This window comes from Lissotriton vulgaris, chromosome 8 (genome assembly GCF_964263255.1).
Source record: "Lissotriton vulgaris chromosome 8, aLisVul1.2, whole genome shotgun sequence".
Classification (NCBI taxonomy): domain Eukaryota; kingdom Metazoa; phylum Chordata; class Amphibia; order Caudata; family Salamandridae; genus Lissotriton; species Lissotriton vulgaris.
In genome coordinates, this window is record NC_141696.1 from 1352078334 (window position 1) to 1352103963 (window position 25630).

General features: G+C 42.9%; 1 protein-coding gene across 1 annotated transcript in view; it reads left to right on the forward strand.

Annotated features, from left to right (window-relative positions):
* The window catches only part of MTMR2 (myotubularin related protein 2), a 270640-nt gene that overhangs the window by 163997 nt on the left and 81013 nt on the right, over positions 1–25630 (forward strand). Inside the window, exon 10 of the mRNA XM_086935293.1 lies at positions 19451–19657. Coding sequence (XP_086791419.1) covers positions 19451–19657 — 207 coding nt within the window. The remainder of the gene's footprint in view (positions 1–19450; positions 19658–25630) is intronic.

The following is a 25630-nucleotide window of genomic DNA, read 5'->3' on the forward strand; positions in this document are numbered from 1 at the left end:
ACACTATTCATGCCCAAGTGGTCCCAATTTCCATTTCGGAGTGATATAATGTCTCTCTTCCACTAATGGCATAATACAACTTTATATCTCCAATATAAGTAAATCCTATTTCATATAAATATCTGTATAAATCAACCTGCCTCTATGTATAGAGGATCTATTCCATATTATAAAAAATGACAGCGCTCACAATCCATGTTCTATGCAAAACAAGTGCTGGTTAACCTATGACCTTACTGTGACTCTTTCAAAATTGCCTGCCCCTTGTCGACTTCTTGGCCCTGATTATGACGGGTCAGTAAATTCCAACCCACTGGTAAACCCCTGTTTATCCACTGGCCGAAATTATGAGTTTGGCTGTGTAAAATAAAGTAAATCCAAACACAGCAGTTGACTGTAGAGAATGATGTGAAGTTTAATGAAGAGCATAAAGATCCCAACCATCAGGTAACAGTATTCAGGTGCAACTGACTCTCTAACCATATCAAGGTTCTATCACCAGGGAGCTACTCATAAAACAACATGAGGGAGCAAAGCATAGACCAGCCCTTAAAGATACAACACTATTATTTACAAGCTACTACTATTAAAGAAATAAGCACAATGTTACACACCTTCCCTCTTTATAACAGCAGAAGAAAGAATAAACATACACAAGAACTGAAGGTCACTTCATTTCATAATCTTTAAACTTAAAAGGAAATGTAATAATCCTTCTACCTTTCACATAAGATGAAGTTAACGGACAACCTTTAGTACCTGAAAAGGAATCAGATTTGTGATTTTGTAAAGACTTTTCATGATTTTTGATCACATGAGGATTCTTCACAACAACAACCCGATTAAGATTCCAGATCCTTGAATCTTCAGTTTTACCAGCATTAGTGAGAACTTTCACAACCCTATGAACTTTCTTAAACAAATCAGAAGATTTGCGTCCAACAGGTGCCCTTATCATGATGTAATCACCAACACTTACTTGAGTTCTCTTAACAACTTTTCTTTCATCAAACTTTGACTTACGTTCTAAAATTTTGTTGGACTCACAATCCTTCCATCTGCTTGGAGGAGCTTTTCCAAACCCTTTTATAAATATGAATTCATTGACCCAGAAAGGTGTGATAAGAGGATTAGGTTGTCTATTTTTAAGTAAAACAAAAGGAGTACACCCAGTGGTAGCGTGAGGAGTTATCCTGTACATATCAACAATTTTGTTTACTCCATGTCTACAATCAAAATTGTTCTGTTTTGTTGAAGAGATGGACTCCTTAAGAACTCTAACAAAGCGTTCTACCATTCCATTGCTTTCTGGATGGTACAGAGAACAGCGTTTGTGTTATATGGCACACTTGTTTAAAAATTCTTCCATTTCCCTGGAAACAAATTGCACTCCATTATCAGTTAGCAAGTAACCAGGAAGGCCCTCTCTTGCAAAAACCTCCATCAAGAAACGTATAACTTGTTTACTATTTATACATTTGGTAATTTTAATTTCTGGCCACCTAGAAAACAAATCTATAAGAACCAAAGTATATAATTCAACATCTTTACATTTTACTGGACCCAAAATATCAAGTGCCAATTCTTCCCAGGGTTTTGTCGGGCGATCCCTTATAACCATTGGTTGTACCCTTGGTTTTAAGCTTTTCTCACTTAGAGTGCAGGGAACACAGTCACGCGCTTGTCGCTCTATTTCCAGATCCATTCCTGCCCACCAATAATAAAGCCTTATGCTTTCCTTGGTTTTGGATATGCCCTCATGGCCTTGATGAGCCAATTTAATGAGATCATTGCGAAAACATTTCGGTGGTATTAACCTGGTACCACGAAAAATCAATCCATCATCCTTTGCCAATTCATACCTAACATTCCAATATCTCTCCGACACCCCTTGTTTCCTCTTATCCCAACCATTCTCAATAAGAAAAGATAGCTCTGTGAGTTCCTCATCAGTTTTGCATTCTTCACGCCATCTACTTTCTTTGATGCCATCCTTTTCAATGTTACACACTCACTCAAAGTTTTCTTGTGATTCTTGATTAAAACAATCTTCATCTGGTTTCACTAGTCTGGAAAGTGCATCTGCTGTACAATTTTGTGCACCAGGTAGGTACTCAACCTTAAAATCAGAACCTTGTAGATCAACCACCTACTTAGAAATCCTGCTGGAAATGGCATCAATGTCTTTCTTGTTGAACACCTCTACTAAAGGTTTATGGTCGGTGCGTACTATGAATTTTATGCCCCCAAAAGATTTGTAAGTTTTTTGGTAGCCCAATGCACGGCCAAAGCCGCTCTTTTAATCACAGAGTAACGATATTCCACTACCCTGAGACTTCTTGAAAGAAAAAGGATAACATTTGTTCCACTCACATTTTCTTGTTGCAGAACTGCCCCCAATCCTTTCATGCTTCTGTCTGTTATAAGAAAGGTTTTGTCATCAGGGTCAAAACTTCTGAGTTTAGGGGTATCTTTAAGCAGAGCCTTAATTTGCACAAACTCATTCTCACACAACTCTCTCCTCACAAAATCAACACCTTTGCACAACAACATCCGCATATTGATACATTTTCCAGCAAACCCTTTAACGAATTTACTATAATTCTCTGCCATCCCTAAGAATGTCATCAGTTCTTCCTTATTTTTAGGTGACGCCAAGCCTCTAATAGATTCAATAAGATCTTGCTTAGGTTGGACGCCCTTATCAGAGATGGTATGTCCCAGGTAAACGATAGAGGACTTTCTAAATTTGCATTTATCAATCTTGAGTGTAAGGTTATGTAAGCTAAACTTATTTAATACCTCTCTTAATCTCATATCGTGTTCCTTAACATCTTTCCCATAAATCAGCCCATCATCTTGGTAAATTTGTACCCCTTTCTGACCTCTTATCACCTTTTCAAGGGCCCTTTGGAACACAGAGGCTGCTGAAACTAACCCGAATGGTAAGCACACAAACCTAAATGTTCCAAAAGGCGTAATGAAAGAGGTATAATCTTTCGACTCCTATTCTAACATGATCTGATGATACGCCAATTTAAGATCAACTGTGGAAAAGACTTCAGCACCATTAAGTAACATAAGCATGTCTGAGATTTTGGGCAATGGATATTTATCAATAATGACTTGTTTATTTAGTTCTCTGAGGTAAATACAACGCCGGAGAGAGCCGTCCGATTTTCGTGCGGCTACGGTCCGGAGCCAAACATTGTGTCCCCTCCACCTCTTCAATGATACCTTCTGACTTAAGCTTTTCCAACTGTTGCTTCATTTCTTCTCTTACAGATAATGGGACTCCTCTCCCTTTGCTAGTAAACGGAACAGCACCAGCAACTAATTTAGTTTCATGAGTATAGTTTGTTAGGCATCCCAATTCATTCTTGAATACTTTGGGATACACATTTTTTAAGTCATTAGCAAAATTCCCACTGTCAACTTGAGAACATACTTCACCTACCACAAAGTTCTCGTTTAAAAGAATGGGAGGATCACTAATAGGATCAAGCATGACACCTAAATCTCTTTGGTGCAGCCAACTCAAAATGCTGTCTCCTTTTTTTAGACACGTACACCTTTCCAGATACATATCTTCCTTTGTATTCAATTAAACCAGAAAAGTACCCCATTAGCTTTATAGGCTTCCCACCATAAGCATAGGGATTGATGTCAGCTTTAAGTAACTTGACTTTATCTTTCAAACTAGCAGCCCGCCCCAGCGTTGCCCGGGGCAGAAGGGGGCTGGGGGCAGCATTTTAGGCTTGCGTGCACTCCCGCCCCGGCCCCCGCCCGCCACGACATTGTCTGTGTCCCGGACAATGTCGTGGCTGCCGGGGGCCGCGGCGGGAGTGCACGCAAGCCTGAAATGGTGCCCCCAGACCCTGAGCCTTACCGCAGTTGTTCCGGGCCAACCTCCCGCACCGGATCCCTCCCGTCCCGTGTCCCAGAGCCTTACCTGAGCCGCCGCTCCTCCCCAAGCTCCTCACTTCACCGCCGCTCTGCTGCCCCCAGACCCTGAGCCTTACCGCAGTTGTTCCGGGCCAACCTCCCGCACCGGCTCCCTCCCGTCCCGTGTCCCAGAGCCTTACCTGAGCCGCCGCTCCTCCCCGAGCTCCTCACTTCACCGCCGCTCCTCCTCGTCATCACGTACGTTGCGCCCAGCGCTACGTCGTGGCCGTCAGCGTCGCGGCCGGCGCTACTTTCAGGGCACTACTTTTTTTTTAAGTTATATTTTTAAATTTACGTTTTTTTAAATTTTCTATAGCCTATGTCCATCTGCACACCCTGAGGATTACAACAATGTATTGGATGTGTGGATTGGCGCTGTGGTTCCCGAGTTTACCTTGCCAAAAGGTTTGTGTTCTCTCTTTATAATAGTAGTATAGATGACAAAGAAAGAACTCTTTAGAAACGATTGTTATTTTTGCTCCAGAGTCAAAAAGGACACGGGTACCACAGTGTTAACCATTACTTCATCATATGGCCCTTTTTTCTTTTGATTTGATATTTGTGAGACAATTTGTCCACAATCACAATCAGACTCAGAATCACTTACGTCCTCATCACATTTGTGTATCATGTTAACCTTAGATTTACCTTTCTTCACTTTACAGGAGGAGGTAAAATGACCAATTCTTTGACAAAAGTCACACTTGGCTTTTAACGCAGGGCATTTCTTATCATTGGCTAAGTGATTTGGGTTCCCACACCTGAAACACTTAAACTATGAAGAGGAGTTCTTTGAACTTAAACCAACCTTTTTATCAATATCAGATTTACAGTCACTGTTTACACCTTTCCCTTTGACACTATTATTACCTTTAGACTGAACCTTAATTTCACTCACATTTTCATTTTTGTTTTCCTGCTTGGAAATTAGTTCCACACATTTGACAGAATGTTCAATTTGCTTGGCAATTGTTATGACCTCATCCAATGAGGGCTCATCTTTTTGCCAGTTGTCATCCCTTACCTTTTACACATTGCAACCCAACATAAATTGGTCCCTTATCCTTTCTTCTAAGAGGGGTCCAAATTTGCATGAAGACCCTAATTTTCTAAGAGCAGTGATGTAATTTTCCACTGATTCCCCCTCATTTTGATTGTTGCGTGTTTATCTAGGGTCCTGATCGATACTGTGACCTTATGCCCCTATTCGGCTATAAATCCATTGTATTCCCTATATTGGCATAACCGTTCAAGTGCGATATTCAGAAAGTCATCTCTGACCTCACACGAACAGAGCCACGTTCAAGGATATCTCTCTCTGCCACTTCCTTTGCGACCAATTAGTGCAATGACAGAGCAGAAGTCACTATCTGATATTCCTCGATTAACACTCCGAGTTCTTCAACAAGATAAAAACTCAGCAAACTGGGAAATCCCCCTTGCTATGTTTTGATTAGTAATAGAACTCTAATGAGCAACTGATAGCTATCACTTCCTAGTGATATCTTTAATTGACGTCTTATGTCCAGCAAACTTGCGTCAAACCCGGCACCTGTCAGGTATAAATACTACCAACGTTGCCTTAAGCAATGGTGGTCGAGAGCTGTTGTGCACCCTGTTGTGCATACCGTTGCTGTTGCCGAGCACTGTAGCACTCTGTCGCTGCAGCCTGCTATCCCTGTGGTGGTGAAGCTACTGATACCATTATCGCTGCTAAAGCGCGAACGATGGTGCAGTACGCTTAGGAGCCGAACAGACGTCCCTCTGCGAAGAGCCCAGCAGATCCAGCTGCCCGCGGGCGCTGTCCCCCGCCTCCTCCTCTCGACGCGCTGAAGAAGAGCCGCTGCATTTCTCGTGCAGAGAAATCCAGCTCCGGCGTTTCCGGTTTACCCTCGCGGGTGACAGGGATATCGAGCTTCCCCTGAAGGAGATACCAAACCTCCATCATTCTATTCAGAGGTATGGTGCTGACTAAACCCTTAAATGAGAATTCTTGAAACAAACCTTGGCAAAACCAACTTAACTTAAAGCTACTTACTTACTCCCCTTCCACGTGTTAGGCTTAGGTCAGGCACACTGAGGTAGGCTTAGTTAGAAGCACCAGTTGAGTATTTTAGCCTATTGTATATATGACTGTATATATGTTTTATTACTTTTAACCATTGTATGGCTAAGAAACCATATCAATGAATTTACAGTATTATTTCGCAATACTTATCTTACTGTACGTACTTTTTATCATAACAAGTCTTGCAATTGTGGCAATACATTTCTCTTGTACGAGAAGAAAGACTGTTCAATAAATGTTAACCCTTTATTGACAAACGCCCGTCTCTCTATTCTCTACATCTCGTGAAAGTAAACTGCACTAGACTGACTGAGTGAAATACATGTCTATTGTTTCACACGACCCTAGAGATTGACTCTTGATCTGAGGAGCAAAGTTGTCATGTTGCACGGTTGTTGGAAAACTGAATCCCTTCTTGTCTGTGCCAAGGAAGCTGATCACTTCCTATGCAGAGAAGAAAGTTTCCAGTGACCTCTGAGCTAGTTGGTAACACACCCAATTAAGTTTAACATAGTCAGTGGAGGCCTGGAATATCCGCAGTTCCACGTCGATACTACTGTTTATGTTATTCCAATGCGCAGGGCCTAGTGGGAAACTAGGAACTACACTACATGATTACGTCTACCAAAATGGTACCGCTCTAGAATAATGCTAACTTTCGGTAAGTAATGCCTATCCAGTTTTAAAATACAAATTTCATATTCATTAGGTGTGGAATTATTATTATTACTATTATTATTATTATGACGGATTTGTAGAGCGCATGGCTGCCCTAAGGCTTCCCAGCGCTAACTGGAATCTTCTATGTCAGGTAGATTGTCAAAGACCTTTTGGCCTTCCGACCCTAAACAATGTAATAAAAGTGCAGTACGTCTCTCAGCGCTAAGATTTGTCCCACAAACTGTGGCATATCGTTCAAAGACTTTCTTCCATTTTTTGCCATTTTATAGGCGGATCCCCAGGATCAGATAAAAAGAACGGTGGTGTGGCAACATTCTGCATGGTTAAAACTCAATATACACATTTTTTTAAACAAAAATTAAGGGTAAAATAAAGTATGTAAAAGAGAATACATTTTTTCCACACATCACATTACTTAAAAAAAATAATTGCACTTAAATATACTGACTCACTGTGAATGGTGTACCTTGATATGATTCATAACAGTGTACCGCGGCAGAACTGTAATATGGTCAATAAATAACGTATCGAAATAGACATGTTAAGCTTTGTAAAATTGTTACAAAAAACCCCCCCAAAAATGCGGAGCAAAATAAAGAAATGTGTTCCTTGACGTGATGTTCCTTTGAATTCACGAAGAAAATGCTAGACTTGAAGTGAGCCAACTTAAAATGGCCGCCACGTTAATTTGGACTAACGTCGTTGAGAGTACGGAAGCCGTGTGGAGACACAAAGTAAAGGCAGTTCAAGAATAAATTACCGGAGATTTGTAGTGACGTTGCGGCTCCAGGAAACGTTCCTCCGTTGATCTCTAGAATCTTGAGTGAAGACTCGTTGTAAGTTTACTTTTAATGCAAGCTTACCATTTGACGGAAAACAAGATAACAGAAGCCAAAGTAATCGCTTAACAACTGGAACATCAATTGTCCAAATAAATAAAGCTCGCAAGAACATACACAGGACAAAAGAGATTTTTTGAAGGCTTATAAACACGTTCTACGGTGTCTTGGTTTTAAACGTGTTTTTAAAAAAAATTGAACTTCGCTGCAGACAGATATTGATTCTTCTTACGTAATTTGATTATCACAAGCAGAATAGCCTTGAACTCCAGAGTCGTCATGCACAGAAAGCACAACTAATTCTCCATTCAGCCAATCCTTGAAGCTTCAAACGCATAAACAGATATATCTGCTGACACATTAAAGTCTCATCTCTCTAGCCACTGCCCCAATCTTTGTGAGCGATTTCAAGTACTTCCAAAACCTTTTTCAGGTACTTCCAAAGCTCCCAACCAAGAAAATAGGGTAGATTAAGCCCACATTGAAATCTCGCAACCAATATGAATATTATGGTGGGATATATAAGTGGCGAATGCTTAAAATCTAAAAGATGAAAAAAGAACTCACAATTTGAAGTGGAGAGGGTAGGTAGCTTCACAAGGAGAGATAGAGGTAAATCCTTGATGTTGAGATCTTTCCTTTAAAATCTTTTCTTTAAAGTCCTTCTTCAGAGAAAACTCTTCTTCATTTAATTTAATTTTGAAAACACTGTGCTGTATCCCATCCTCGTCGCTAGTGTAAAATCAAGTAAATCCAAGCGCAGCAGTTGATTGTAGAGAATGAAGTTAAGTTTAATGAAGAGCATAAAGATCCCAACCATCAGGTAACAGTAGTCAGGTGCAACTGACTCTCTAACCATATCAAGGTTCTATCTCCAGGGAGCTACTCATAAAACAACATGAGTGAGAAAAGCATAGACCAGCACTTAAAGATACAGCGCTATTATTTACAAGCTACTACTATTAAAGAAATAAGCACAATGTTCCAGGCTGTATTTAACGCATCTGACAATTATCGGGTTTGTTAAATACCTCAGCTGCTGTTAAACTTCGGAAGGTTAAACGTGCTGAAATCTAACAGGGAAATTCTACAGTATTTACCGTACCATGCGAATTTTGGTGCATGAAACACCATAATTTGCATGGTATTCCCCACAAACTCGTGAAAAGTGTTATTTATCGCACACGATACAAAACATTGCCCGTGGTATCGTTATTTATCATGTGCAATAAATAAAGCCTCAACTTGTAATCAGACCTCTTGACTGCTCATGTGAGCCCTGTTACCACAGTCAACCTAAAAGGTCAAAATGAAATAATTAAAATAATCAGACCAACTCACAGGATATTAATTCATCAGTTACTTTAATCACTGAGGTGAGCATCCAAGTTCAAGCCTTGTGGACTCAAAAGTATCAAGGCCTATTATATAGCATAAATAAACTTAAATTAAATTAAGGTCCCTTATCCCTCCTTTTAGATACGTCTCAACCAAAGCAATTTCCAAAAACATTAGTAGCTCACAATTGCTTCCATCTAATTGCTGGAGATGCCTAGCCACTCGTTCTGTGCAGCCTCTGTTCATTATCACTCTATGGTGTTCAAAAATTTGTTTTTAGCTGGAAGATCATGCCATCAATGTGGATGTTGTACCACTTATACCACAATAGAAGTTGAACATGTTATAAACGTACTCATTTTTCCCTGTGTTATTGTGCCTGGAATCACATTCTCTTTTAAATTACATCAATTCTTAAATGCGGTACACTTCCTTCATCTAAGATAGCCTTGTATGCTTCTGATCCTACTACAGATCTCTTATAGTTTAGGTACCTCCTCACAAGAAAATCCCTCAAAGAATTGAAATTTCTAAATGTAACCGAGAGGTGTGGCCATAAATCGTGGATGCAGTTTTCGGTGAGCAAGAAGATTCTACTCACAGTCAGCCTTAATGCTAAAAGTAGTAAATAAGATGAGTGTTATGTAATTGTAGACAGGTTTAGACAAATAACTCTCCTGAGCATGTCTTTATTAAAGGTAATGATGTAAAATGGGAGAATTTACTCTTACCAAAAAAACTGAAGTCCAGAGGCTAGTTAACATTTATCACTACATTTAGCAGTTAGGCTGACTCAGTGAAGAGAATCATCTGAAAAAAATCAGGAGTGCTGAAAATACAAGCCCCGCTCACTACAACTGTGCACCATTACAGTGCTGGCATTTGCAGCATTGTCCAGTTTATTTCCTGCCTCTACAGGGTGTTGGGAGTGTTGCTGTCCATTCGAGGCTTAGGCCTAGGTTATTGCCTTTTGGGGCTCCTCCCTTTCCTGGCTTGGGAGGAACTAAAGGTTCATTTTGGGAGCACTTGGAGCTTGGATTTGGTCCCTAGCCTTGGGAGTAAGCACAGGATGTTCATAAAGGTTTATTAACGCTCCATATTCCCTTGTTTTGGACGCATTTACCATGCATGTCAGATGCTGCCATTCTTTGGCTCCATTCATGTATGGGGTTTGGAAGGAAGAGGCTGTGATTGGCACATGTATGCCAGAAGGACATCTCTGCACTTGTGCTGACTTTTTCTTTAGAACAGTGGCTTTGTACGGTGCTGTGATGTTCCCCTAAGGGTTTTAAGCAGCACACCCCAATCAGCTACGTTGTGGCAGGTGAGAGCTGCGGAAGGAGTTAGCAGAAATACTTAGTGCAGAGCTCATGCTTTGGGGTACATATTTGGGATCTACTATAATCTGACAGCCTAGATAGGCACTGTTATTGTCTGACTGTGAGATCATGAGCAGCATGGGGAGACATTCTACAGAGTGGCATATGTCCCTATCATTAAACTTCTCAATATCCCGCTCTCATGAAAGATCCAAGCATGAGAGAGGGAGTGATGATGAAGAGAGGGTAATAAGGATCATTTAAAAGGAGAAATCTGATTCTTCCAGCAGAAAGTCTGCTGAGCATAATGAATTATATTCTGAAGTCTCAAGTTCTGATGGCAGTGATGAAGCAGTGCCTCAAGGTGAACAAAGAGGGACATACATTCGCAAGAATCCGTTCCAAGGCCTACTCACCCTGATGAAGCAGAATATGTGTTTCCTGCATCTCATACCACAGGATCTTTACAAGAGACATTCCTAATACAGTTTCAGAAGTATCCTAATGTGGAAATGCCCATTCTTCTGCATGCTTTGGAAGTTGTTTTAAAAGTGTGGCAATAATTCAGGTTGGTATAAAAGAGTGAAACGATACAGACAGGATTAATTTAGCTTGTTTCATGACATGCCTGTATTCATTGGAGGAAGTGGGGGGGCAAATTACCAGACCGTGTTCAAGCTGATACTGTAGTGGCCAGTCTGGTATGCAGATTATCAATGGCAGGAGAAATAATTTAAAAGACCGAAATGAGCACTTAGTTGAGTCTACCTCAATTAAAGTTTATTCGGGTTCTCACCTGACTCTTGTGGCGGGTCTTTAAATTCAGACTTCTGGACATTGTTTAAAGCTGACCAAGATGAGAATTAATGTTTGGAGTAAGTTAAAAGTAGGGAACAATAAGGGGACTTCTTGTCAGACATCTTGTTTGACGTAATGAGAACTTCAGGCTGGGCAAGTGAACCATCTATTGCAGCGCGTCATAACCTCTTGAGAGTGTGTAATACAAATGGGGCTCAGAATTCTGCCACTCCTCAAATGCCTTTTGAAGGAACTCTGCTTCACCCAAATGTTTGCCCTCATTTAGAAGATAAGCTTTAAGGTATGTTTGAGGAGCAGCATTGTCCTTATGTTGTTAGGAAGCAGCAATTTCGGTCTTCTAAGTAGAGCTCCTCTTTCAGACATCTGACAAGAAAAAAACTCCAGTCCAGACGAATTCTCCAGCTTCCAAGGTAAGTTCACTTCTGGTTGTTTCCCCAAGAAGCAGAGACTGGAGACCTACATGAAAGATACCCATTCCTGACTCTACTGGTCGCAGGCAGATACTGGCCAAAGGGTACAGGTTGGTGGTCACATTCACCACTTTCTAAAGGAGTGAATACAATCAACTTCAGATGTTGTGGATATTGTTTGTGAAGAGGAGGATGCAAGATAAAGGTTCTTTCCATTCCACCTTATATGATATTGATTCTTATGTTGTGGCCAAAATGTACCGCTAAGAAAAAAGTTATGTTGTTAGGAATCTGTGCCTTAGTGGAAAAAGAAATGATTATACGAATCCCAGAGATTAATGAGGGAATGGTGTCTACTCGGGAGTCTTCCTGGTGCCCAAAATTATGGGAGTATACCGAATGGTAAGAGACCTTAAATGTGAACAAATGGGAGAAGCACATTCCATTCCAAATGGAGGCACTTTTAATAATTTTTCTACTGCTTCCTATAACTTAGTTGATGGTAATAATGTACTTGATGAACCTGTAGTGTAGTTCCTATATTCCCAATAGGCTCTGCGCATTGGAATAACATAAACGGCAGTTTAGACGTAGGACTTAGGTCGACTAGATCTCTACTGAATATGTTAGACTTAATTAGTTATGCCAGCTAGCTCAGAGGTCACTAGAAACTTTCTCGAATGAACAGGGAGGAGTTAACTTCCCTGATTAGACAAGAAGGGATTAGTGTCTGACAACCGCATAAACATGACAACTTTGCTCCCTCCAGAATAAGGAGTATATCTCCAGAGTCGTGTGAAAACAATAGATAGCTATTTCACTCAGTCAATCATGCATACTTAGTTTCACCAGAGTGCAGAGAAATAGAGAGATTGGCGTTTTCAATAAAAGGTGTTATTTATTGAGCAGTCTTCTTTCTCATGCAAGAGAAGTGAATTGCCACAATTGCAATACTTATCATAAAGTAAAGTGCGTACAGTAAAAGGAGTATTATGAAATAATACTGTAAAAGCATTGATATGGTTTCTGAGCCATATGATAACTTAAAACTGATAAAATATATACAATACATACAAAGATAAAAGTTTGACTAAACGTACTCAACTGGTGCTTCTAAATTACGCCTACCCCAGTGTACCTAACCTATGCCTAGTACGTGGGAAGGAGTAAGGGAGTTGCAGTTTAAGTTTAAGTTAGTTTTGCCAAGAATCTGAATCAATAATTCTCTAAGGATCTAATCAGCTTCGTACCTTGGTTTTAGAATGAAGGAGGTCTTGTATCTTGTTCTCAGGACTCGATCTCCCAGTAACCCACAAGGGTGACTGGAAACACTGGAGCTGGATATTCTCGGCAGGAGAAAAGACAACGTCTGTCTCCGTGCGTCAAATGAGAGGGACGGCTTCCTTCGGCACTCGCATCAGCTGGGCTTTGGGTAAGTAGATAGCCGCTCTGCTCCAAACCACCGTATGTTGCTTAAGGCAAATGCTGGTATATTTATACCTGGAAGGTGCTGTGTTTGACGTAAGGTTGGATATAAGACGTCACTAAGAACTGTCACTAAGAACTGGCAGTTCTTTCAGGACTCGCAGGAGTTCTAGGACAAATCAAAACAAAAGCAGGGGGAATTCCCGGGCTGCTGGAGGTTTGGTTTGTTTAAAGAACGTGTTGTACTTTCTAGGAGTCTTAGGGAAGTAGCTTTGCCGTATTTGGACTGCATTGGCTATGACTAAATATGGATATGATTCTTATGCCTTTATAAGGATATGATTTGTTATAACCACATACGGGCATAAATCGGGAATATTTAATTAGGGTCCTAGATACGTTCACAACAAACCCTATTTCCACATACCAATTTTAATCTCCCACAAGACCTTCCTGAGGTTTGCTGTATTCACCATCAGCACTGGCATTTTAATCTTGTCTCATTATGCCTCCGTTCAGCCCCAAGTGTCTTTACAAAAGAGGTGGTGCCGATTGTGGTACATCTTCATCTCCAAAGAGTGCCTGTACGTATCTGTATCAGAGACTGGTAGACTCATGCTTCATCTGAAATTAGGAATCTACAATATCTGGATATAACAAATTACACTCTGACTCAACACAGATTTCTTCTTTATATGCTAAAATCTCAACTCCATCCATCCAGAGGCGTGACCTTCATTGAAGTCAAAAGCAAATGTTTTCTTGCAGACGTGAGGGCAGTCTGTCTTCAGTTCCTTTCATCTGCCCTGTTGGCTGTCCAGGAAGCTCCAGCAAGGTAATGGATGGAAGTTCTGGTTTGCATTCCAGCCATTGTGGTTACAGCATGTTGTGCAAGACTTCATTGTTGTACTTTGCTAAGGTATCTGCTGAGGTTTTGGACTCCAGTCTCCCAGACGTTGGCAACTCTGATTCCAGGACACCAGAGTTCAGATCGCAACTTCAGTGGCAGCTGGAACCATCAATTTTATTAAATGGGGCAGTGACGCATCCACAATCTCCAGTAGTGCTCACTATGGACGCCAGCTGCTTAGGATGGATGGCATCATTGGGCTCCCATTTCTTTCAAGCTAGATGGTCTCCAATAGAGTTGCAAGTCCTTAAACTGGAGAAAACTCATAGCAGTGTTGTGAGACTAGAACAGTTTCAGCAGCAGGTGTTTCATCACAATATCTTGGTTACAGCAGACAACACTTTGATGGTACCATATGCCAATCACCAGGGGATCACCAGTTCCACGTCATTGAACTCTGTTGCAGCTCAGCCGGGAGTCTGGGCAGAAACTCACCTTATTGCACTTTAAGCAGTGCATGTCACATTGTGCAAGTAGGTCAGCTGGGTAAATAGTTCCCTTCTTCTCACAACCTGTCTTTTTCCGAATTTCAGAAGGTGTTCATGAGATTTGGCACTCTGAGTTTTGACCTTTTCTTGCTCCCAAGATTCTGCTTCCATATTCCAAAGCAGGGAGCATACAGGGTGGATGCACTATCGGTAAAGTGGCCCATGAGGTTACTGTGCGCTTTCCTTTAGTTTGCTCTAATTCTTAAGCAAACTTCAGGACGAGGAAACAGGTGTCATATTAATAGTATACTTTTAGGCATGCATACCCTGGTTACCCCTGCTTTAGTCTCTAGCTCTCCTTCTATTATCTCTCTTTTCAAGAGCCCAACTCTGCCTCTTTCACTCAGACTGTCTTTGTCGTCTTGGAAGTTGAAAGATTAAGCTTACAAAACAGAGGTATTTCACTTCATCTGGACAAAGCAAATCCAGAAGTCTAGAAGGCCTTCTGCTTTAAAGTTGCATTCAAGTCACTTGACTTCTTTGCAGAAGTGGTGTACTTTGTTTTCTGTGTTTGCTGTTTCATTACAAAGGTTGGTGGTGCCCCTGCTCCTTCTAGGGCCACCTCTAAGAATAAATAATGCTAATCAAAAAAGCCCTATTGCATTATGAGACATTCCTTCAACAGAGCAGTGAATAATAAATGCCCTCAGGTCTGGGGACTGGGTTCCACATCAATGTTTCCCTGTCTTCCTTGAAGACTGGTTTGCAATAAAGGCTTTCTGTGAATCTAATGAGTCTTTCCAGGATACTGATGTACTAGTTCCGAGATTTTTCAAGGCGTTTTCTCTCTAGACCTTTTGATCCTGTAACCACTGTGAGCCATTCTGTTGGTTCTTTTATCTCTTCAATCAAATCCTTTTGAGCCTATGAGGTCTGCTGATTTTAAATTGATTTCTTACAAGGTGGCCATTTTCGACACAGCGTGGGCAAGCTATCAGCTCTGTTGTACCGTCCCCCTTTTTATGTTAACAGATATTTGTCAATTTATCTCGACAGGTCCAATGCATTTAGTAGATCAGATCATTTATTTGTGATGTTTGGTCAATCAGGTAAAGTAAAGAAGGCGTCTAAAATGACAATAAGCAGATGGAATAACTCAACCATTGCACTGGCATATACAGGGCAGGATGGCTCTGATGCAGAAATCTTTTAACTTGAGGTGTGTGTCTTGGCCGTTTGGCCCTAGTTTCATGGATCAGTATGACTCTCCCTTGTTTCTAGGCCTTTGACTATACTTGAAGTGACAGGAGAATGTTGGGAATGCCAGCCCTGTTATGGCGCCCAGTTTGGGGTTTTCAGCACTCCAGATTTTTCCTGCCAGAGAAATGGGATTCACCTCAGAAGCAACGATTGAAATGAAGATGAGTAGGACAAACAGTAATGAAGATTTCCAGTAAGTAATCGTCATTAGAAGGCACAACTATGAGCACAGCTTTTTGTCTGTTTTAAAAGAAATCAGTGCAAAACAATTGCACTAATTCTGTGTGAAACCAAATAGGTTAAATATGTGCTATAATGTAAATTATGACCGCCTCTTCTAAGCAGCACCAGACCGTACTGTAAAGCTCGGGGGATGTCAGCTGTAAATGATGAGATCTTGAGTGCCGATTGTTGTTCTTTTGGGTGGGCAGGTACACATGAGTCTGTTAAATGTAATCATGAACCAGGAAGCACCTCTCACACATTTTATCATCCGGTGAGGCAAAAGCTGCTCTTGTGATGGCAACAGGAAAGAGGATTTGGTTACTTTGTCTCACTTTGCCTAAGACCAGTGTCGGAGAGCATATAGCATTCCTTGGCAGTGGCGGACGTGGAGGATGATGCAGATTCTGTGCTTTGTTTTAATGAAGCCCACAAGACAAATGTGACTTAATGGGATTTACTCAGCTGACTTGTAGAAAAAGATGTAAGGTTTCTTTGATTTCTAGTCTTATTCGAAAAGCTGGCTACAGTAATCCCTCAGCTGTATAAGCATAATAAATAAAGTGTGACTGGCTATAATGAAAAGGATGCCTGCGAGGGCTCCGTCCCCTCCACCACATCCCCAGGGCGATTTTCAAAATGGGAGGGGAGCTGCGTGGCCCCCCTCCTGGAGCTGTAAATGGCCCGGGGACCGCCAACCACCAGGGCCGGCTCCAACAATATCCCGGAGTGCCCACCCCGAGACATTGCTGTTTGCTATGGGGTGGCTTTGAACAAGCGAGAGCGTTTTGCTCTCGCTTGTTCAAAGTGGAGCACTTTGCTTTTTACCCCCAGGGAGCTGCATGTTAGCAGTTCTCTGGGGGTGAAAAGCAATGCCGGCTCCCACAAGAGACGGGAGCCGGCCAGGTCCGCGGGGGCCTTCATGCCTCCCTCGTGGTCCCCAAGTAGATGACCATTTCCTGGGGGATGGGGGATGGGGTCCCCAGGGGCAAAATAGGCCTCAGGAGGTGGGCCATGCAGACCACCTCAGTTTTTTCTTTTTTTGTTTTTTAATGTGTCAGGCCCTGGGAGATGGGGTCCCGGGGCCCAAAAAGATCAAGGGAAGGGGGCCACACAGCCCCCTTCCTAAAATAAAAAACAAAGCTTGCAACTCCCCAGAGGCCCCTCCCCCTCTCTGCAGTACTCTGCAAATGCAGCTCCTGGTGCACTCTTGGTTGGGAGATAAAGTCCCCTTTGCTGGTGAGGGTCCCTATTACTGCCAGTGGGCCCCACACAGTGGCATTGCTGAGAGGTGGTCGGAGGCCACGCTCCTTTTTCCACCACTCTGCAACACGCCTCTCGGCGCACTGCTGGTGGGGCAATGAAATCCACTTGCGTCCTGAGGTCCTCAGGACTAAAGTGGACTTCATTCCCCAAGCAGCAGTGCACCAGGAGGTGCTTTTGCAGAGCGGTGGAGACTTACTGGAGGTAACAGGTGGGCTAGTTGGCCCCTAAAGTCCTTCAGCAGTGAATGGGGCTTCATCCCCCAACCAAGAGCGCGCCAGGAGGCGCTTTTGCAGAGTGGTGGAGAAAGGGGGTGTGGCCTGCTATCAGAACTCAGCAATCCTGCTGTATGGGACTGTAGTAATGTGGTCACTGTGGTGGTAGTGGTAGTAATGGACATGTTAATTGTGGTGGTTGTATTGATTGTCTTGGTGGTTGAGGTAATGGCAATAATCCTGATGGTAGGATGGGGTGGTGATAATAACTATCTTGTCAAGATGCATTGGCACTGTATGGCCTGTTAATGGAGGTGGTAATGGTGGTAGTGTTGGCAATGGCGTGGTGCTGGTGGCAATGTTTGTTATGATGTTACGCAGACTTTGGCCTGCATTGTTCCTGCCTATGGATATTTTGCTGCCTGCACTACAGTGCCTATTCAAATAGAGGTGCAGTTGTAGGTGGGGAAATGCCTGTAAGCTGGTTGGGAAGGGGGCAGGGGTCCGGGGGCACTCCCGTAATACAATAAATAGAAGCAAGCAAACACCGGCCTCGAGAGTAGGCAGTGTTTGCCACACATGAAATGTCTGCATAGTGATTATGATGATGATAGTAACACTGGATGTGGTGTTCTAATGATGCTGATGATGTGAATAGTAGTGGTTATAATGGTGATAGAGGCGTAGCATTGGTGGCTGTTCTGATAGCGGTAATGGTGGTGGAATTCGCAATGGTAGTGCTAGTCGTCCTGGTGGTAATTGCATTGATGGTGGTAATACCGATGTTAATTGTGGTGGTAATTGTAATGGTAATGGTGCCAGCCAGTGTTAATGGTGATGGTGTTGTCAATAGTGGTGGCGGTAATGGCATTATTGGTAATGATGGAGTGGGCAGGGTGATGGTAAAATTAATGATATTAGTGGTGGCGGCAGTGGTGGTTTTGGTAGTAGTGAGGAAGTTCATTGTAGAGGTCTCAAACAGGTTGTGCATTTGCACTATAGAACCGTTTGATAAATATTACCAAGGAGAATGGCTTCTTAGTGCTCTGCATTGAAAAGATATGAGTAGCTGTGGCAGAGCAAGTGGGAAAAAGGAAAATATTGTGTCTCCTAAACATGACTTGCTATGCTTTCAATAAAAATTACTATTTTAAAAAAGTCACTGATGCGGATGATTTTTTTTTCAAACAACAAGCCTTTCAATCGTTTCATGCATTTTAATGTTTGTGAGGGAGACAAGACCCCTAATTACAGTCCACTATAATGTTAAAATATCACCTTAAAACTTCAAATAGGAGTGCAGGCAAAATTAATATCCAGTATTTAAATTTAATATAATGATTAATACGTTTTTAAAAGCTCGCTTTGAACCAGCTTTGCAACTGGAGAGAAATAAACTATTTTGAGGTGATGCGATTAATGTGCACATTCTTTGGGCAGTCACTCACAGTGAAGGGGGCCAGTAAGTAGTGGCTGGGCATTGCCCCCATGCTGTATGCGGTGGTGGGCAGACGCAAAATATGAGCGACACTTTAACACGCCAAGAATGAAGGCTGGTGAGAAAAAGTCCCTCTTTGACAGCATATGTTAACGTTTTTTTGGGACGAGGGGGGGGGGCAGTCTGGCAAGCCAGCGAAAGCTGTCATGAAGGCCACAGACTTTAAAATGCTGCCACTCAAACTATGTGGCAGATATAGATGGCTGTCCTCTGGGCTAGTACAAAAGTTGACGGTTAATTGGTTTGAAGCCAGTCCCTAGAGGGGGGCGAGGAACCACCTCCCACTCTGATAATGCTGCAATGTGGCCTTAACTAAAGTGTGAATTCTCTCAAGAGAAGAAGACCAATAGAAAACCTATATGTGTATCTAGCATTACTAAAAATATGATGTATTGCAATAGTCTGGTGAAAGAGCTAAAACAGTGTATAGGACAAATCAAAGAACTGTAAACAAAAGTAAAGCTGCGATGGCCTTTGAAATGCGGAAAGATAGCACGCCTCATAGCTGAGTGCGTTAATCTTGAATGAGCCATGTAGGGAAATTATTTATTCCCAAGTGTAAGATATAGTGGAACATAACATTTGGGTGGAGAGAATGGGCAGCTTAGGCACGGTGGGAGCTGCTTGGGGGATCGGTTTCGAGATTGTATTTAGTAAAGACTATTGTTATTTTAAATCCGTTGTACGTGCTGCCCTGTTATTGTTTGTGCACATCTTTACCTGCTCCTGATATGTCAAGTACACACATACAATTCACTTGTAGCCGGACATGTAAAACTGCTTTGTTTCCTTTTTCGCTCTCGTCTCCAGCTGATTCTTGCCGGAGCTCTCCGGTTAGCTGACAAGGTGGAGTCCGGGAAGACGTCGGTGGTCGTGCACTGCAGCGACGGCTGGGACCGCACGGCTCAGCTCACCTCCCTCGCCATGCTGATGCTGGACGGCTTCTACCGCACGGTCCGCGGATTCCAAGTACTTATCGAGAAGGAATGGCTGAGCTTCGGACACCGCTTTCAGCTTGTGAGTATAAATAGCTGCTACTGTACACCTTTTAGTAGGATTGGATTTAAGAGATTGTTAGCGTTTATTGTATGCCTGTGTAAAGTTTTTCACGCCTGTGTAAAGTTATATGCTATATCAGTGTTTTTTTCTTTGCAACATTTATTTATGCATTGAAAAGAACTGTTGTAGACACATGACGAGAAGAGGAAGTAGATAGAGATTCTGAAAAAGTACATCAGTCTTATGTCTGGCAGAGAGACCATGTGATGACCGTGTAAAGCAAAGATACTAAATCCAGAAACAACTACAATCAACAAGGAAGATCGATGTTTATGGGGAAACAAATGACGGTACTGTGGGGAAGCGGGGGGAGCTAGGGGTGGTTGTCAGTCTCGTCGGGTTTCTATGAACATAAGTTTCCAAATATGTGGAGAAGTGTGGCTCACGGTGTAGAGCAGGCAGACCCGGAAGCTGAGGTCAGACCCGGGACCAGGGTTCAATTCCCGACGCGGCAGGGTCTTGAGCTCAAATGTCCACGGACTCGATCATTCTCGCTTCGGTGCCTGCTCTAATCATGGGTTCACACTCTGCAACTCTGGGCATTAAGCTTGCTTAATCTCCACAACGGCCCCCTGCGGCGGGATGCCTGGCTTTCACCTTGGGGATGCCCTGTAGGGGCTATCTCACAGGGAAAAGCCAGGACGGGTTCCCAAGGCAAGCGCCGGGAAACCTCCGGATAGCTGTGCGCTCAATAAATGCAATAAATGCAATAATAATGCCACAGGTGTACACTCCAAGTACTCAATACAGGAGGCGTTGGATTGTCTCTGTGGCCAGGCACCTAAAGAAGGAGGGGACCCAAGGCGAGGAATCGGTTGAGCTCAGAAAGTGTCCTCAGACCTTAACCAGCCACTCTTCGTAGCTCAGTCACCCATTCCTGACCAGTGGGGACAGAGGGCTCCGGCCATTGGTGCAGGGTAGACATTTTGGCCAGTGCCAGCGACGATACATCATGAAGTAAAGCCAGCTGGGGAGACGGGGATATCCGCCCTGGGCTGTAGAGGCATTAAGACGCCCAGACCACAGTTCAGTAATGCTCTCAGGCTGGGAAAGCCCAGAGGATATGATAAAAGTCGCAGTGGGTAGCGTCATACTTCCAACAGAGGTCATGGGGTAGAAGCTTGGCCCTTTTAAGTTTCCAGCGGGACCAGTAACAATTACTCAATAGGTTAAAGCAGGGTTCACCAAAGTCGGTCCTGGAGGGCCAGTTCCATGCCAGATTTTTAAAATAACTACATTTATCTAAATGGAGATATGCTAAAAACCTGGCATGGATACGGCCCACCCTGAAAGACTTTAGAGAACTCTGGGTTAATGTATAAGAAAGCTAGCCTGGTCTCCAGAGGACGATGTCATGATCTAGGAGTAGCGTCGACCAATCCTCCAAGGAGTAACCCCTGCCCAAGAGAGTCTACCAGTGTAGCAGAGTAGTGATGATAGTAGGGCCTGAGTGTGTTGTCTTGCTGCTGTACAGTCCAGACACCACTCTCCGATATTGGCCCTATATTTGAAGATATTACAGGATAGGGGAATACTTTTTTATTTTTATTTACATCACTCTTTATTCGTTCTTACCATACTATTATCAGGGGGTAGAACCAGATCAATTTCTGCAGTTTATAAGCAGTAGGTTTTATGCATAAAGCATGTACGAGCATTCACCAATTTAACAGCAACATATTTCCTTTCAACTCGCAGTATTGATCATGTATTATACAATTCCCCAAACCACACATCTCACAGTTCATGTGTCTTAGTGTAATCCCTTCCCTACGTCAGACGTCCATCGGCGCGCCAGTGAGGGCTATGGATCCAGCGTATCACTGTTGCGAATTGTATCGTCAGTCATCTTTACCATCTTGGCCCATTTATACCTTGAAATTGGGTATATTTGTCGGTACTCGGTGAAACCTTTCCCTTCCTGCCATCAGTTCATGACATTTTAGCCTTCAGTAGTGCAAATCTGTAGTATATGACTTTTGCATTTATAGGGGCTGTTTATCCAACTTAGCCTGTAATGCCAATAGCAGTGTATTCGCCTTCTCTCGTTTATCTGCATAGGTGTCAAGACACTAATTTCGTCAGTACTCCATTTAATCAATTCTCAAACCCAGCCCTTCCTTAGGGGAGTGGTGGGGCCCTCCAGTGCATAGCTTTGTTTGGCTTTTCCTGAAGAATCGCTACATTTTGGAATTTATTAGTATGTTTCGATTTTGAAGGGTCTGGTATCAATCAATCAGTACGTGTTAAGCGTGGCTACTCACCTGTTAGAGGCTCAAGGCACTGGCGGGAGGGGTTAGTAGGTATGACTGGGCGCTGTGGTTCATTCGAAGAGCCAGGTCTTGAGATCCTTCCTGAATTTTGTCAGGGACGGGGATAGCCTTAGTTGGAAAGGCATGACATTCAAGGATTTTGCAGCGTGGTAGGAGAAGGATCTTCCTCTGGTACTGGTCTTGCGCGTCCGAGGGGCAGTGGTGAGGGCCAGTTGGGTAGAAGTGTCTGGAGGTTGTGTGGAATGAGAGGCGTGGTTCAGGCATGGTGGTCCGGTGTCTTGGAGGGCTTTGTAGGAGTGTGTGAGGAACGTGAAGTTGACTCTTTTTGTTGACTGGGAGCCAGTGGAGTTCTCAGAGGTGTTCAGAGATGTGGCTGCGGCGGGGCATGTTGAGGACCAGTCTGGCTGCGGCGTTCTGTATATTCTGAAGTTTCCTGAGAAGTTTGTGGGTAGTGCCTGCGTAGAGTGCATTGCCATAGTCGAGTCTGCTGCTGATTAGTGCTTGGGTGACCATTTTCTTGGCCTCAGTGAGGATCCATCTGAAGGTCTTCCAAAGCAAGCGAAGAGTATGGAAATATGAGGAGGCGACGGCGTTGATCTGGTGATTCATGGTGAGCGAAGAGTCCAGTATGATGCTGAGGTTTCGAGCGTGGTCATTGGCTGTGGGGGAGGCCCTACCTTGGCAGACCACCAGGAGTCTTCCCAAGTGAAAGTGATGGGCCCCAGAATGAGGACTTGTCTCAGTTGAGCTTGAGCCAGCTGTCTCTCATCCAGGTGGCTACGGCTTTCATCCCGTTCTGAAACTTGTTTCTGGCGATGGTGGGCTTGTTTGCCATGTACTATCCATGCAAACCTTCAGAAATCTTCCATGCCTGCAGTAGAATAACAGCTCTTCGGCATTTCCCCCTTGCAACCAGTCTTCGTGTCTATCCCGACCAGATTCTCAGGCCTCTTTTTACCTTTCTCCCCAATGATTTTCTATGGAGAGGGGATGTTGTTGTGAAGTCTCTAGTATTTGCATCACTGCATTAACCACGACTCAGAGATATGTCCAAGAGGCAAACAAATGTATTAATACATGCTTCCTTCCAAGTTAAATCTGTGCTGGGCCGGATTGTATTGTAATGTTCACATGTAGCTCAGTGGACAGCAGAATCGAAATTTGCCTAGCTATCGTAACGGTAAGTTTCAATTCTATTAAGGACACGGAGGCGAGGATTATGCTTTTCTTTCTTCGCAATTTATTACCATCAAAAACACAGCAGCCTCAGAAAAGCTTCAAATAATGCTTATACGCAACAACAAGAAGCATTTTGTATAAAACATAAGAAAAAGTCCATGGAAAACCACAACTCCCATGAGCCTGTCAAACAGTCCAATCATAGTCCTTCCACCATTTCCACAGGGTCTAGATAATCAGTCCCTCCTCGCTCTTCCTCCTCTTTCTTCGCTGCTCACGCAGCCAGTTAAGTGCCTCAGACTTATTTTTCCTGCTTTGTTGTGCATGTTCTCGCCGGCAGTTTGAGTGCGGGCGGGTTTAGGGGGCTCTGTACTTGTGTATTGTTTGCCTTGCAGAGTCCCGTAGTCGCGGGAGCGTTTTTTCGCCCCTTACGCGACTTTGGTCACATTTTGCTTGCGGTGCTCAAACAACCGCTAGAGGGAGCTCTTGCGTCTCGCCAGCTCCTCGGCGCGCTCTCCTCATTCGGAGGAGCCGCGCTGAGGTACCGGTAGCGACGGAGCCTTGCGGAGTCATTATTTGAAGCTTTTCTGAGGCTGCTGTGTTTTTTGATGATAATAAATTGTGAAGAAAGAAAAGCATAATCTGAGCCTCCGGTCCTGCCATAGAATGGAAGGTTTCCATTCACTGCATTTTTGTTATTTTTTATAGTGCGACGTGTCAACCTGCTTTTAAAATTATATGGTGATCTTGCATATTCTGCTAGCTATGGTCACCATTCAAATCTTTCACTTTATAGGCCTGTAGCCTGTTCCATACACAGTTTTAGGAGTTAATCATTAATGTTTGCTGTATAGTTATGCATATATTGTATGTAACATGCATGTGCCATCGGAAAAGCCGTGCCACATACATCATTGGTTTCTTCAGATTTGCCTGCAGGATTTTACAGGAAGTACTGCAAAACAATATGTGCAGTGGCATGGTTGCCTTCTTCCATTTCCGTATCTGTGCTCTGATATTCTTGCCAAAAAAGGAATTCAGCGAATAATCAGAAGTTGCATGCAGAGGCATCTGTTGATTTCCATTAAGGCTATAAATGAAATATTATGTGGGTCAGGTGGGGGGTATGGCTAAAGAATAATTCCCTGCGGATTTCTCCTATGGTATCTCTGTGCTCTTTGGATTGGGGGGAGGGGGGTCCTCAAAGTGGGGTGGTGTTTTTGGGGTAGTTTGAATGTTTATGAGGTTATCATGGTTCTTTTTCTTCTGTGTCATAATTTTTTATTGGAGTTATGTGATAGTTTCTTCACTGTCAGACTCTACCTCCTCGGCTCCTTTCTAAACATTGCGATTTTGCTTCAGGGGACAATTAAGATCACGTCTTGAAGAAAATTGACTTCCAATTTGCCGGTGACCAAGTGGATTTTATGGTCCTACATGTCTTGGAATTTTCTTTGTGTCTAAGCAACACCACATTTTATTGCTTCCCCAACCAGCAAGGTTAGGATCACCACACTCTACGGTGTTTATATCTCCTGGTGTTTTAACTATGAATGATGACATTATTATTCATCAAGTACATTTTTGGTAACATTCAGTAAATTCACCAATGCCGTAACATGCAATATATTCAATGAGAGGTGATCGTGGGACACATTGCACATAGCAGGGAGGTTTAATTTATCCCGAAATGTAAGGCTCTTGTGCTGCTTAACTAGAGTTCTGGTTCAAATGCAGATGGTTGACTACAGACAAACGGTCAATAGCAGTTGCAGATATATTAAAATAGCTTAAGGAGTATTAATTCACAAACTGGCAGATTGTTAGAAACATATTTTGACTGCATAAAAAGTTGTTTTTAAAAGCAGGCTCCTGAATTGATCAGGTATTGAGTTATACTTCTTGATTTTCTTACACCCAAATTAGCTATGTGAACTCTGTTATTGCCCCGTAGCCTAGACCAACGGCTTCTGTTAGTTCATCCTTATATTCAAATGTCTAGAAACTCTGAAGCCTGTAGCTGCCAGAACTGCATGAGTTCTGATCCATTAGCTAGCTGCAGCCTTCCCTGTTATACTGTTTCCGTCATTATGTACATTGAGGCCAGATCAATTGGCTCTGCCAGTGTTTGTTTAAAAAGAGGAATTTTGTGCTCTGTATCAAACTCATAGGCTTGTTAACCACACCGTATGAATGCATTCCAGCACTGCAAATCGCAATTTGCGATTCCCTAAATGCAGTTGAGGAAGCATTTAAAAATTGCGACCTTGCTTTAAGGATTTGCAAATTACCACTAACTTCAAGTTGGTGGTAATTTGCAAATCCCATGTGGTGCACACCCATGCCTTTAGGACATGTATGTGCGCACATCTGCACAATTACCTTTTTTGGGGGTGCATCAGTGTGGCCTTTTGGCCCCCTATCACCCTTGAAATTGCATTCGCAATTTGTGAGTACCTATTTTGTAATCGCAAATTGC